At 42.1% G+C, this 14,284-nt stretch overlaps 1 protein-coding gene across 2 annotated transcripts in view; it reads left to right on the top strand.

Moving 5' to 3' along the window:
* The window catches only part of tbc1d4 (TBC1 domain family, member 4), a 153,942-nt gene that overhangs the window by 104,585 nt on the left and 35,073 nt on the right, over nt 1–14,284 (top strand). For both annotated transcript variants that reach the window (XM_064975640.1, XM_064975641.1), the window contains 2 exons: nt 7,286–7,434; nt 8,482–8,694. In XM_064975640.1, the coding sequence (XP_064831712.1) occupies nt 7,286–7,434; nt 8,482–8,694 (362 nt within the window). The remainder of the gene's footprint in view (nt 1–7,285; nt 7,435–8,481; nt 8,695–14,284) is intronic.

Consider the following 14,284-nt stretch of genomic DNA (forward strand, 5'->3'; position numbering starts at 1 on the left):
TCCAAATCACCCTACACTGCTATTGATAAGGTTCATTTTAAGCGAATGTTGTGATTTTTAACCATTCCTGAACCTGTGACCAGAAACAAGCTACATAGGGGCAATACCAGAATAAAGGATCTGGTGATTCTGTCTCTTTGCAGCAAAATATTGTTGTTACAGCCTGAATTTAAAATGGATTCTATTGAGATTGTTGAAAAAAATTACTTGTTTCAAAAAAAAAAAAAAGTGGTGCGTGCATATGTATTCACCCCCTTTGCTATGAAGGCCTTAAATAAGATCTGGTGCAAACAATTACCTACAGAAGTCACATAATTAGTTAGATTGCCCACAGGTGGACTTTATTTAAGTGTCACATGATCTCAGTATATATACACCTGTTCTGAACATCCCACAGAGCACCATTAAATCCATTATTTTAAAAAATTGAAGGAATATGGCACCAAGAGAGGGCTGCCAAGAGAGGGCTGCTCATCACAACTCACAGACCATGCAAGGAGAGCATTAATCAGAGCGGCAACAAAGAGACCAAAGATAACCATGAAGGAGCTGCAAAGCTCCACAGCGGAGATTAGAGTATCTGTCCATAGGCCACTTCAAGCCGTGCACTCCACAGAGCTGGGCTTTACGGTAGTGGCCAGAAAAAAAGGTATTGCTTAAAGACAAAAATAAGCAAACATGTTTGGTATTCGCCAAAAGGTATGTGGCAAACTCCCCAAACATATGAGATGAGACTAAAATTGAGGGTTTTGTCCATCAAGGAAAATGCTATGTTTGGTGCAAATCCAACACCTCTCATCACCCCAAGAACACCAGCATTATGCTGTGGGGATGTTTTTCATCGGCAGGGAAACTGGTCAGAATTGAAGGAATGATGGATGGCGCTAAATACAGGGATATTTTTGAGGGAAACCTGTTTGTCTTCTAGAGATTTGAGACTGGGACGGAGGTTCTCCTTCCAGCAGGACAATGGCCCTAAGCATACTGCTAAATCAACAATCAAGGGTTTTAAGGGGAAACATTTGAATGTCTTGGAATTACCTTTTCAAAGCCCAGACCTCAATCCAATTGAGATTCTGTGGTATGACTTAAAGATTGCTGTACACCAGCAGAACCTATCCAACTTGAAGGAGCTGGAGCAGTTTTGCCTTGAAATATTTTCAAAAATCCCAGTAGCTAGATGTGCCAAGCTTACAGAGACATACCCCAAGAGACTTGCAGCTGTAATTGCTGCAAAAGTTGGCTCTACAAAGTATTGAATTTGGGGCGGTCAATAGTTATGCACGCTCAAGTTTACAGTTTTTTTGTCTTATTTCTTGTTTGTTTCTCAATAAAACATATTTTGCACCTTCAAAGTGGCAGGCATGTTGTGTAAATCAAATAATGCAACCCCCCCCCCCCCCAAATCCATTTTAATTCCAGGTTGTAAGACAACAAAATAGGGAAAATGCGAGGGGGGGGGGGAATACTTTCGTAAGCCACTGTATTCAACCCCTTTGTTATGACAAGCCTAAATAATTTCAGGGGTAAAAATGTGTTTTACAAGTCTCATAATAAATTACATGGATTCACTCTGTTTGCAATAATAGTATTTAACATAATTTTTTAATGACTACCTCATCTTTGTACCCCTATCTGTCCCTCAGTGGAGCATTGATTTCCTAACACAGATTCAACCACAAAGACCAGAGAGGTAGTCATTGGTAGATGTGTTAACTTTACACTTTGGATGGTCTATCAATATACCCAAGGATACAGGTGCCCTTCTTAACTCAGTTGCTGGAGAGGAAGGAAACTGCTCAGCGCTTTCACCATGAGGCCAATGGTGACTTTAAAACAATTACTGAGTTTAATGGCTGTGATAGGAGAACACTGAGGATGGATCAACAACACTGTCGTTTCTCCACAATACTAACCTAAGTTAGAGTGAACAAAAGAAAGCCTGTACAGAATAAAAAATATTCCAGAACATGCATCCTGTTTGCAATGCACTAAAGTAAAACTGCAAAAAATGTGGCAAAGAAATTAACTTTATACCCTGAATGTTATGTTTTGGGCAAATCCAACATAACATTATTAAGTACCACTCCTCATATTTTCAAGCATGGTGGTGGCTGCATCATGTTATGGGTAATGTAAGCTTGTCATTGGCAAGGATGCTTTTTAGGTTAAAATGAAACCCAAATGGTGCTCAGCACAGGCAAAATCCTAGAGGATAACCTGGTTGTCTGCTTTCCACCAGACACTGGGAGATGAATTCACCTTTCAGAAGGACAATAACCTAGAACACAAGGCCAAATATACGCTGGAGTTGCTTATGAAGAAGACAATGAATGTTATCTGCTAGAGAATCAATTGCTTGAAAATGGTAGTCTAGCAATGATCAACAACCAATATCACAGAGCTTGGATTTTTTTAAAGAATAACGGGCAAATATTGTACATTCCAGGTGATTCTAACATGTATTGACTCAGTGGTGTGTATACTTATGTAAATGAGGTGTCTGTATTTCATTTCGAATACATTTGCAAAGATTTCTAAACATGTTTTCACTTTCTCATAATAGGGTATTGTGTGTAGATGGGTGAGAAAATAATATTTTTGATCCATTTTGAATTCAGGCTATAACACAACAAAATGTGGAATAAGGGGTATGAATACCTTCTGAAAGCATTGTACTTTCATCTTTCACCCTTTTTTGTAATGGCAAAATCTTATTGTTAATGTTGTTTCTATTGTTGGATTCTACCATTTTTTTCTGAAGTAGGGGTGGGCGCTGATATGCTCTTTGTCTTGTTTTGTATGCATGTCGATGCTAATCTTCACATTCCTATATTTAACCAAAACTGTGTATATATTCCCAGCTTAACTCACCTATTGTCAACCCTGTGTTTCATCAACGCATTCTGCAGTGTCTAGAGTCCATCCCATGCAACAATATTCTAGACATTTCCGTTTCTCATTATGCAGTGATATGAGTTGTAGCCTGTCTCTTGAAGCCTCTTGCTTAAACCATTAACTATTCATATGCTTTATTACATGCTTGTAACACTAGCTATGACTGTGCATGTCTGATCAATTTAAGTGATACATTTCACTTGTTTAGGGTTTAGATATTTAAAGGTGGTTTCTATGTAGTCTATGGATCCTTTCACTGTCTCTTAAGATGGTTTTCGGGTTAACTCACCCTATCCAACATCACTATCGAGTACCCTCCTGGGTGATGCAATATTTATTTATTTTTATTTTTATTTCACCTTTATTTAACCAGGTAGGCATGTTGAGAACAAGTTCTCATTTACAATTGCGACCTGGCCAAGATAAAGCAAAGCAGTTCGACAGGTACAACAACACAGAGTTACACATGGAGTAAAACAAACATACAGTCAATAATACAGTAGATAAACAAGTCTATATACAATGTGAGCAAATGAGGTGGGATAAGGGAGGTAAAGGCAAAAAAGGCCATGGTGGCGAAGTAAATACAATATAGCAAGAAAAAAAAAAAAAAAAAACACTGGAATGGTAGATTTACAGTGGAAGAGTGGAGTGGAGGCCACGGTAGGAGAGTTGTATGGCATTGAAGCTCATCTGGAGGGTTGTTAACACAGAGTCCAAAGTCCAAATATGGCGGCCTTTTACCCTGCACCACCTGTATTATGTCTATAGCGCACTAAAAGGGATTGATTGTGAATAGATCTGCCTCCTTCATTTTGCTCTCCTGGGTGCAGTTCATTAGGGCACACCGCAGCTAAATGTTGTACAACAGAAAATAAAACAAAAACAGGCATTCCTTATTGGACAAGTTCAGACTTTCTGTTTCTGAACATTTTCTTCAGTTTTGTGCCTACTGAACAATACCCTGGTTCACTCGGCCTAGAAACCAGGAATTCACCTTTAAATTATCCCATCTCCATTTGACATCTACATTCCCCACAGGAGGTGACACATCTAGACATTTTCTGAAATGTGAATCGTCCCTCATGGACTCGTCTTCTGATAATCAGTTACTCCACTGAACTCTCTCACGCTCTTTTGCTCTCTCTCAACAGTCAAATCCCTCAGGCCCTCGAGTTCGTAATGTTACAGTCAAGGCTAGTTAATTAGCTGTTAATTAATTGTAGCGATACTGAATCTTAGCACACCTAGCATCACCCAGGTAAGGATAAGTTCACAGCTTCAGTAGTCTCAGGTGGCTGCGGAATAAAGTTTACCTTAAGTACAGATCTAGGATCAGCGTCTCCTCCCCAATCCTAACCTTTAATGAGGAAAATGCAAAACTGTGTCTAGGAGGCCTACTCCTGTTCATTAGAACCCAAACGGAAGAATACTGTCTGAAACCCTCATTTTCGGTTTACATTGCCCTACTTTTACCATTTCAGACAGAGCCAAAGTTTTGGAATAGATCAATCAGCTTCCTATCCATATTCTCCTCTCTCCCATCAAACTTCTTCTTTCCCAAGGAAATGATCCAAACATCCATGTAACAGTGGCTGCATCTGTGTCTTGATGTTTGCTCTTGTCAAATCAAATCAAATCAAATTTATTTATATAGCCCTTCGTACATCAGCTGATATCTCAAAGTGCTGTACAGAAACCCAGCCTAAAACCCCAAACAGCAAGCAATGCAGGTGTAGAAGCATGGTGGCTAGGAAAAACTCCCTAGAAAGGCCAAAACCTAGGAAGAAACCTAGAGAGGAACCAGGCTATGTGGGGTGGCCAGTCCTCTTCTGGCTGTGCCGGGTGGAGATTATAACAGAACATGTCCAAGATGTTCAAATGTTCATAAATGACCAGCATGGTCGAATAATAATAAGGCAGAACAGTTGAAACTGGAGCAGCAGCACTGGGGACAGCAAGGAGTCATCATGTCAGGTAGTCCTGGGGCATGGTCCTAGGGCTCAGGTCCTCCGAGAGAGAGAAGGAAAGAGAGAATTAGAGAGAGCATATGTGGGGTGGCCAGTCCTCTTCTGGCTGTGCCGGGTGGAGATTATAACAGAACATGGCCAAGATGTTCAAGTGTTCATAAATGACCGGCATGGTCGAATAATAATAAGGCAGAACAGTTGAAACTGGAGCAGCAGCACGGCCAGGTGGACTGTGAACAGCAAGGAGTCATCATGTCAGGTAGTCCTGGGGCATGGTCCTAGGGCTCAGGTCCTCCGAGAGAGAGAAAGAAAGAGAGAAGGAGAGAATTAGAGAATGCACACTTAGATTCACACAGGACACCGAATAGGACAGGAGAAGTACTCCAGATATAACAAACTGACACTAGCCCCCCGACACATAAACTACTGCAGCATAAATACTGGAGGCTGAGACAGGAGGGGTCAGGAGACACTGTGGCCCCATCCGAGGACACCCCCAGACAGGGCCAAACAGGAAGGATATAACCCCACCCACTTTACCAAAGCACAGCCCCCACACCACTAGAGGGATATCTTCATCTTGATTTGATTTTGAACACGGGGGCCCCTCGGGTGCGTGCTCAGTCCCCTCCTGTAGTGCGCACAGCCCAGTACCTGACTGGGGCCAATCTTCTTACTATCCAGGACCTCTACCAGGCAGTGTCAGAGGAAGACTCTAAAAATTGCCAAAGATTCCAGCCACCCTAATCATAGACTGTTCTCTCTGCTACCGCATGGAAAGCGGTACTGGAGCGCCAAGTCTAGGTCCAAAAGGCTTCTCAACAGTTTTTACCCCCCCAAGCCATAAGACGTCTAAACAGCTAAATGGCTCCTCGGGAATATTTGCATTGACCTTCCCCCCTTTTTTACATTGCTGCTACTCGCTGTTTATTATCTATGCATAGTGACTTTACCCCTACCTATATGTACATATTACCTCAATTACCTCGACTAACCGGTACCCCCACACATTGACTCGGTACCGGGAACCCCTGTAAGTAGCCTTGTTATTGTTATTTTATTGTCACTCTTTAATTTTTATTTTTTTTTCAAAACTGCATTGTTGGTTAGAGGCTTGCAAGCACATGTGACAAATACAATTTGATTTGAAGTCACTAATGCTATACTGCAAAAAAGGTGGGAATGAAATGAACTATGTGTCCTGAATACAAAGTGTTATGTTCGGGTCAAATCCAATACCACATATTACAGAGTACCACTCACATTCTCTCATATTTTCAAGCATAGTTTTGCCTGCATCATGTTATGGGTATGTTTGTAATCATTAAGGAATGGGGAGTTTTTTCACTTCCTGACCACATGGAAACCACAGATTCACTACAATCTCAAATCGAACCACCTCCCAAAATTATGCAACACTGTTATAGGATGTGAGGGCACCACCACCGTCTCAGCAAAAGTGTCCCCGTAGCCCTGACCTCGCTCTATGAGGTCGCTTCCTGTTATTCTCTACTCGGGTCTCTTGAGCAGTGAAGTAAGCACCTCATGACTAGACAGTATCTTGTTCATCCGAGTATCAATTGTCATCTGATCCAGGGTTACGCAAGGTTACATGTTTTGAAATGTATTGTCGAGTGTTAACTGCAGACATTTTCAGGTCATGTCTACATTTCTTTGACATTTAAAGACAGTTTATCTTGATGGTTGCCCACTCTTTGATGGTAGGTACATGTTACAGACTGTGGCTTTAACCTTTGGTGTGATAAACAATTGAGAAACATAGGGTATGTCCGAAATAGAACACTATTTGCTATATATTGCACTACTTTTGCACAATAAGGTGCCATTTCAGACGGAATCGTAGTCTTGAAATAGATCAATCAGCTTCTTATCCCTATTCTCCTCTCTCCCATCAAACTCAACTTCTTCTTTCCCAAGGAAATGATCCAAACATCCATGTAACAATGGCTGCCTCTGTCTTGGTGTTTGCTTTTGTTTTATGTACTAATTATGGATCTATTGTACTAATTTCTGCTTTATTAATCAATATTTATGTGTGAATCAGTCTTCAATCAATGTTTTGTTTGTTGTGAGAAGTGTTCCTTTTTGGTTTGTCTTGGTGGTTTAATCACACACCCTTCTGTAGTACAGGACCGGGAGATTCTGTTGATTAGCATCTGTCTGTCTCAATGTTGAGATTAAGTGTGTGTGTGTGTGTGAGAAACTGCATGTGTATACTACTATCAGTGTGTGGGTGTTTGTTTACGTGCCTTTGTATTTGTGACATGCCCACTCCTCTTCTCTTTCACTATCTCACTCCCTCTCCCTCCTTTTCCCTCTCTTGCTCCCTCTCGCCCCTCCTCTCGCTCTCTCAACCCTCCCTTTCTCCCTCTTTATCCTTTCCCCTTGCCCATCAGTAATGGGGAGGGCAGGAAGAGGACGCTATCTGGATGCAGCAGTGACAGTGTGAGTGCACCCCTCAACATCCGCAAAGTGTCCTGGAGACAGAAGATCTTCCTGCGGGTCGCCTCGCCCATGAACAAGCCCACATCCATGCAGCACCCAGGTGTGTGTGTGTAACAGGCTTGCTACACTGGACAAGTCATTTTTGCAGTGTGAGACGCTGCTATATTATTTCAATGAAACCTAGGCACAAGCAGCACGGCTCCGCGAGAGGCTCGCGCTGCTCAGTGTAAAAGTAAGGACGCGCGCAATTGCATCCCAGATGTGTCTGTCTTCACTTGTAGCCTGTGAGAAAGACCCAATCACGTGATTGAGATTTGATTTGGAGAAGGGCACAACGGCACTTGCTGCAAAAGGCCTGGATTTTTTTAGGGTGCATTAAGGCCACACAAAGGGAATGCCACTGTGAAATTCTAGGCATTATCAAGTGCTTTTCAAATGGTGAATGAGAGACTGATGTAGTGTGTACAGCCTGAGCAAAAACAAAGCAGAGCTCATGCAACTTTTTTCAAATCATCATTAGTCGCATCATGCAGCTTTACAAAGTATTAAAAATCAAAACATATAGCCCAATGTTTGTAGAACAACTAAAGTTACATGAATAACTCTAAATTAAGCATATGGAAATAGCTATTTCTTTGTTAACAGCTCAACACAGAATAACCTTGTGTGCATACTCCCTCAAATATCCTTAATTTTATTTGGCTTTATTCAATTGTATTCTTCATACTATAAAACAATGCCACGGTATTCTAAGCAAGTCTGGTCTACTAAATGAACTAGTGTAGCCCACAGCCATATGACATAGCCAGATCACGGCTATGAGGACAACATCAGCACAACTCAGAGTATGATATTCTGTTCTTCGGAAATAGACTACATTTTCTCCATATCATGTTTCTTTAGACCTGTCTAAAATACATAATGGATTTATTGGGAATGTGTATGCTATATTACATGGATTTATTATTTTTTAAATGTAGATGTTCCAAAGGTCTGTAGGCTTGTAGGGAAAGGCTTGTAGGGAATGCATGGAAGCCAGGAGATGCTAAATTGGTTTATGTTAATTTTGGTCAATTACCGTGAGATCGACAGTTATTTGCTTGACAAATAAAAATGACTGCAGTTATTTGGATATGTTGTCTCTCAGACCACTGTGATGTGATGGACCTGCTGCCCCTCTCGCCCCGCTCCTTCGACCCAAGTCTGGACCCCCTGGCAAGCCTACTGCCCACCTCGGGTGACACCTTCACTGGGAAGAGGCCCAAGAGGACGGCGGTGCACTACCGGGCCCTATGGAAGACGGCGATTCACCAGCAGATACTGCTGCTACGCATGGAGAAGGAGAACCAGAGACTGGAGGGTGAGTGAGAATAGAATGGAGCTTTAGTCATCTATTATGCAGAGACAAAGGAAACTTGTCTCTTTGCTTACACCTGTACCCAACCCCCTGTCACTCACACACACACACACACACGTTTTCCCATTCAAAATCCTATTTTCCCTAACCCTTAACCCAAACCCGAAATCTAATCTTTATGCCTAAAATAGCATTTGAACAATTTCAGGACATGAAAAAAGTTGGCATTAGCCAGAGTTAGATATGAGAGAACGTAGTTATCGTAAGTAAGAGTATGATATCTGAGAGGATAATAGCTAGAGTTACATTAGATATCTGAAAGGATATACCGTTGAAGTCGGAAGTTTACATTTACATTTACATTTAAGTCATTTAGCAGACGCTCTTATCCAGAGCGACTTACAAATTGGTGAATTCACCTTCTGACATCCAGTGGAACAGCCACTTTACAATAGTGCATCTAAATAGTTTACATACACTTAGGTTGGAGTCATTACAACTCATTCAACCAATCCACAAATTTCTTGTAACAAACTATAGTTTTGTCAAGTCGGTTAGGACATCTACTTTGTGCATGACAAAAGTAATTTCTCCAACAATTCTTTACAGACAGATTATTTCACTTATAATTCACTGTATCACAATTCCAGTGGGTCAGACGTTTACATACACTAAACTGACTGTGTCTTTAAACAGCTTGGAAAACTCCAGAAAATTACGTAATTAGACGCTTCTGATAAGCTAATTGACATCATTTGAGTCAATTGGAGGGGTACCTGTGGATGTATTTCAATGCCTTCCTTCAAACTCAGTGCCTCTTTGCTTGACATCAATGGGAAATCAAATCAGCTAAGACCTCAGAAAAAAAATAGTAGACCTCCACAAGTCTGGTTCATCCTTGGGAGCAAGTTCCAAACGCCTGAAGGTACTACGTTCATCTGTACAAACAATAGTACGCAAGTATAAACACCATGGGACAGCACAGCCGTCATACCGCTCAGTAAGGAGACGTGTTCTGTCTCCTATAGATGAACGAACTTCGGTGCGAAAAGTGCAAATCAATCCCAGAACAATAGCAAAGGACCTTGTGAAGATGCTGGAGGAAACAGGTACAAAAGTATCTGTATCCACAGTAAAACAAGTCCTATGTCGACATAACCTGAAAGGCCCTCAGCAAGGCAGAAGCCCTGCTCCAAAACCACCATAAAAAAGCCAGACTATGGTTTGCAACAAAGATGGTACTTTTTGGAGAAATGTCCTCTGGTCTGATGAAACAAAAAAAGAACTGTTTGGCCATAATGACCATCGTTATGTTTGGAGGAAAAAGCGGGTGGCTTGCAAGCCGAAGGACATAATCCCAACCTTGTAGCACGGGAGTGGCAGCATCATGTTGTGAGGGTGCTTTGCTGCAGGAGGGACTGGTGTACTTCACAAAATAGATGGCATTATGAGGAAGGGAAATGATGTGGATATATTGAAGCAACATCTCAAGACATCAGTCAGGAAGTTAAACCAAATGGGTCTTCCAAATTGACAATTACCTCAAACATACTGGCAAAATGACTTAAGGACAACAAAGTCAAGGTATTGGAGTGGCCATCACAAAGCCCCGACCGTGGGGTGACGCATAATTGGCCCAGCGTCGTCCGGGTTAAGGAGAGTTTGGCCGGTAGGGATATCATTGTCTCATCGCGCACCAGCGACTCCTGTGGCGGCCCGGGCGCAGTGCGCGCTAACCAAGGTTGCCAGGTGCATGGTGTTTCCTCTGACACATTGGTGCGGCTGGCTTCCGGGTTGGATGGGTGTTGTGTTAAGAAGCAGTGTGGCTTGGTTGTGTTGTGTATCGGAGGACGCATGACTTTCAACCTTCGTCTCTCCCGAGCCCGTATGGGAGTTGTAGCGATGAGACAAGATAATAGCTACTAAAAACAATTGGATACCATGAAATTGGGGAGAAAAGGGGGTAAAATAAAAAATTTAAATAACAAAAACAAAGCCCCGACCTCAATCTTATATAAATTTGTGGGCTGAACTGAATACGAGCGAGGAGGCCTACAAACCTGACTCAGTTACACCAGCTCTGTCAGGAGGAATGGGACAAAATTCACCCAACTTATTGTGGGTAGATTGTGGAAGGCTACCTGAAACTTTTGACCCATGTTAAACAATTTAAAGGCAATGCTACCAAATACTAATTGAGTGTATGTAAGCTTCTGACCCACTGGGAATGTGATGAAAGAAATAAAAGCTGAAATAAATCATTCTCTCTACTATTATTCTGACATTTCACATTCTTAAAACAAAGTGGTGATCCTAACTGACCTAAAACAGGGAATGTTTACTAGGATTAAATGTCAGGAATTGTGAAAAACTGAGTTTAAATGTATTTGGCTAAGGTGTATGCAAACTTCGTACTTCAACTGTATATACATAAAAAGTGGGTGATTAATCGGTATCGCCTTTTTTTGGTCCTCCAATAATCGGTATCGGCATTGAAAAATCGTAATCGGTCGACCTCTAGTTGGGTTATTGTCTGGTTAATTAACAAATTATATTCCCACTAAGCCCAAACCAGATGGGATGGTGTATCACTTTAGAATACTGTGGTAGCCATGCTTGTTAAATTTTCCTTGATTTCTAAATAAATCACACACAGTGTCAACAGCAAAGCACACCATAACATGCGGAGATCATCCGTTCACCCGCACCGCGTTTCACAAAGACACAGGGGTTGGAACCAAAACTCTCCAGACCAAAGGACAAATTTCCACTGGGCTAATGTCCATTGGTCGTGTTTCTTGGCCCAAGCAAGTCTCTTCTTATTATTGGTGTTCTTTGGTAGAGGTTTCTTTGCAGCAATTCGACCATGACAGCCTTGTTCACACGGTCTCCTCTGAACAGTTGATGTTGAGATGTGTCTGTTACTTGATCTCTGTGAAGCATTTATTTGAGCTGCAATTTCTGAGGTTGGTAACTAATGAACTTATCCTCTGCAGAAGAGGTAACTCTGGTAATTCCATTCCCTGTGGTTGTCCTCATGATAGCCAGTGTCATCATAGCGCTTGATGGTTTTTGCAACTGTTCTTGAAGAAACTTTCAAAGATCTAAATTTTCCGTATTCACTGACCTTCATGTCTTTGTGTGTAGATGAGAGCCATTTTTTTTCAAATTTTTTGCAAATGTATTAAAAATAAAAACAGATTGATCATCCTTGAGATATTTGTACAACTTGATTGGAATCAGTCTTTGGTAAATTCAATTGATTGGACATGGTTTGTAAAGCACACACCTGCCTATATAAGATCCCACAGTTGACAGTGCATGTCACAGCAAAAACCAAGCCATTAGGTCGAAGGAATTGTCCATAGAGCTTCGAGGCAGGATCTGGGGAAGGGTAACAACACATTTCTGCAGCTTTGAAGGTCCCCAAGAACACAGTGGCCTCCATCATTCTTAAATGGAATAAGTTTGGAACCACCAAGACTCTTCCTAGAGCTGGCCGCCCAGCCAAACTGAGCAATCGGGGGAGACGGGCCTTGGTCAGGGAACTCAATGTTTACTCTGACAGAGTTCCTCTGTGGAGATGGGAGAACCTTTTAAAAAGGACAACCATATCTGCAGCACTCTACCAATCAGGCCGTTATGGTAGGGTGGCCAGATGTCACCAAGATGGCATAGCAGTCAGATGTATTTTGTCCTCGTCTTGTCATGTCCCGTATATATATATATATATATATATTTACAACTTTCTTAGCATACCTTTTTATATATTTTTTATTTTCCATAAACTTGTCTTCAAATCACTCTCCTGCAACCCGCCTCACCAATTTATAAATTTGTTTTTAAAAGTATTATTTACCTCAAATCTGTAATCCTCCATAGAAGCTAGCCAGAAGCTAGTTAGGTTCTTTACTAGCTAATTGTTAGTATTCAGCTAACCACAGTTTGTGGTCATCAGCTATCCTTTTGCTCAGAAATCTATAGCCAGTTTTGTACGGCGCGGCTCGGACCGGAACATACCGGACCTATTTTTCTCTCCATGTCCCCGGATTTCAACTGCAAGCTCTGGACATTTATACCTGGATCTCGCAGCTCGCTAGCTGCTAACCATGTGACTATCGGCTTACGTTGATCCCGGAGCAAACAACAATTATTCCGGAGCTAGCCAGCTGAAGAGTTTCATCAGTCACTCCTGGGCTACAATCACCTATCCGGACCCATTTTTACTACCAACACGGAGTCCCACTGGGCCTTCACAACTGGACTACCGACGTGAATTGCCCGAGGGAGTTATCCAGCTGGCTCCTCCGTCGCGACGTTACCTGAACGCCCATCTGCGGTCCGCTAATTGTTAGCTGTCTTATCGGCTGCTATCTGAATAGATCTATCGGACATTTTTTTTCTTCTTGGGCCTCTATAACTATATCTATTATTTTGCGAATTTGATTGATCCCCTCTACCACACAGAACCCCACTAATCCTACCGACGGAAACGCACGAGGTGGCTAAAAACAGACCTCCATCCTATGCTAGCTTGCTACCGATGGCCCGGCTAGCTGTCTGAATCTCCGTGACCCCAACCAACCTCACTACTCACTGGACCCTTTTGATCACTCGACTAAGCATGCCTCTCCTTAATGTCAATATGCCTTGTCCATTACTGTTCTGGTTAGTGTTTATTGGCTTATTTCACTGTAGAGCCTCTAGTCCTGCTCACTATACCTTATCCAACCTATTAGTTCACAAAGTGCTGTACAGAAACCCAGCCTAAAACCCCAAACAGCAAGCAATGCAGGTGTAGAGGCACGGTGGTTAGGAAAAACTCCCTAGAAAGGCCAAAACCTAGGAAGAAACCTAGAGAGGAACCAGGCTATGTGGGGTGGCCAGTCCTCTTCTGGCTGTGCCGGGTGGAGATTATAACAGAACATGGCCAAGATGTTCAAATGTTCATAAATGACCAGCATGCTCGAATAATAATAATAAGGCAGAACAGTTGAAACTGGAGCAGCAGCACGGCCAGGTGGACTGGGGACAGCAAGGAGTCATCATGTCAGGTAATCCTGGGGCATGGTCCTAGGGCTCAGGTCAGTTGAAACTGGAGCAGCAGCACGGCCAGGTGGTTAGTTCCACCATCCACACATGCGATGACATCTCCTGGTTTCAATTGTTTCTAGAGACAATATCTTTCTCATCATCACTCAATACCTAGGTTTACCTCCACTGTATTCACATCCTACCATACCTTTGTCTGTACATTATACCTTGAAGCTATTTATCGCCCCCAGAAACTTCATTTTACTCTCTGTTCCAGACGTTCTAGACGACCAATTCTCATTGCATTTAGCCATACCCTTAACCTACTCCTCCTTTTGTTTGTTTTAGTTTGTTTTATTTACTGCTTTAGCACACACTGCCAACCCGGATGTTCTAGCTGTGTCTGAATCCTGACTTAGGAAGGCCACCAAAAATTCTGAAATTTTCATCCCAAACTACAACATTTTCAGACAAGATAGAACTGCCAAAAGGGGCGGTGTTACAATCTACTGCAAAGATAGATAGCCTGCAGAGTTCTGTCCTACTATCCAGGTCTGTA

This window comes from Oncorhynchus masou, chromosome 10 (assembly GCF_036934945.1).
Source record: "Oncorhynchus masou masou isolate Uvic2021 chromosome 10, UVic_Omas_1.1, whole genome shotgun sequence".
Classification (NCBI taxonomy): Eukaryota; Metazoa; Chordata; class Actinopteri; order Salmoniformes; family Salmonidae; genus Oncorhynchus; species Oncorhynchus masou.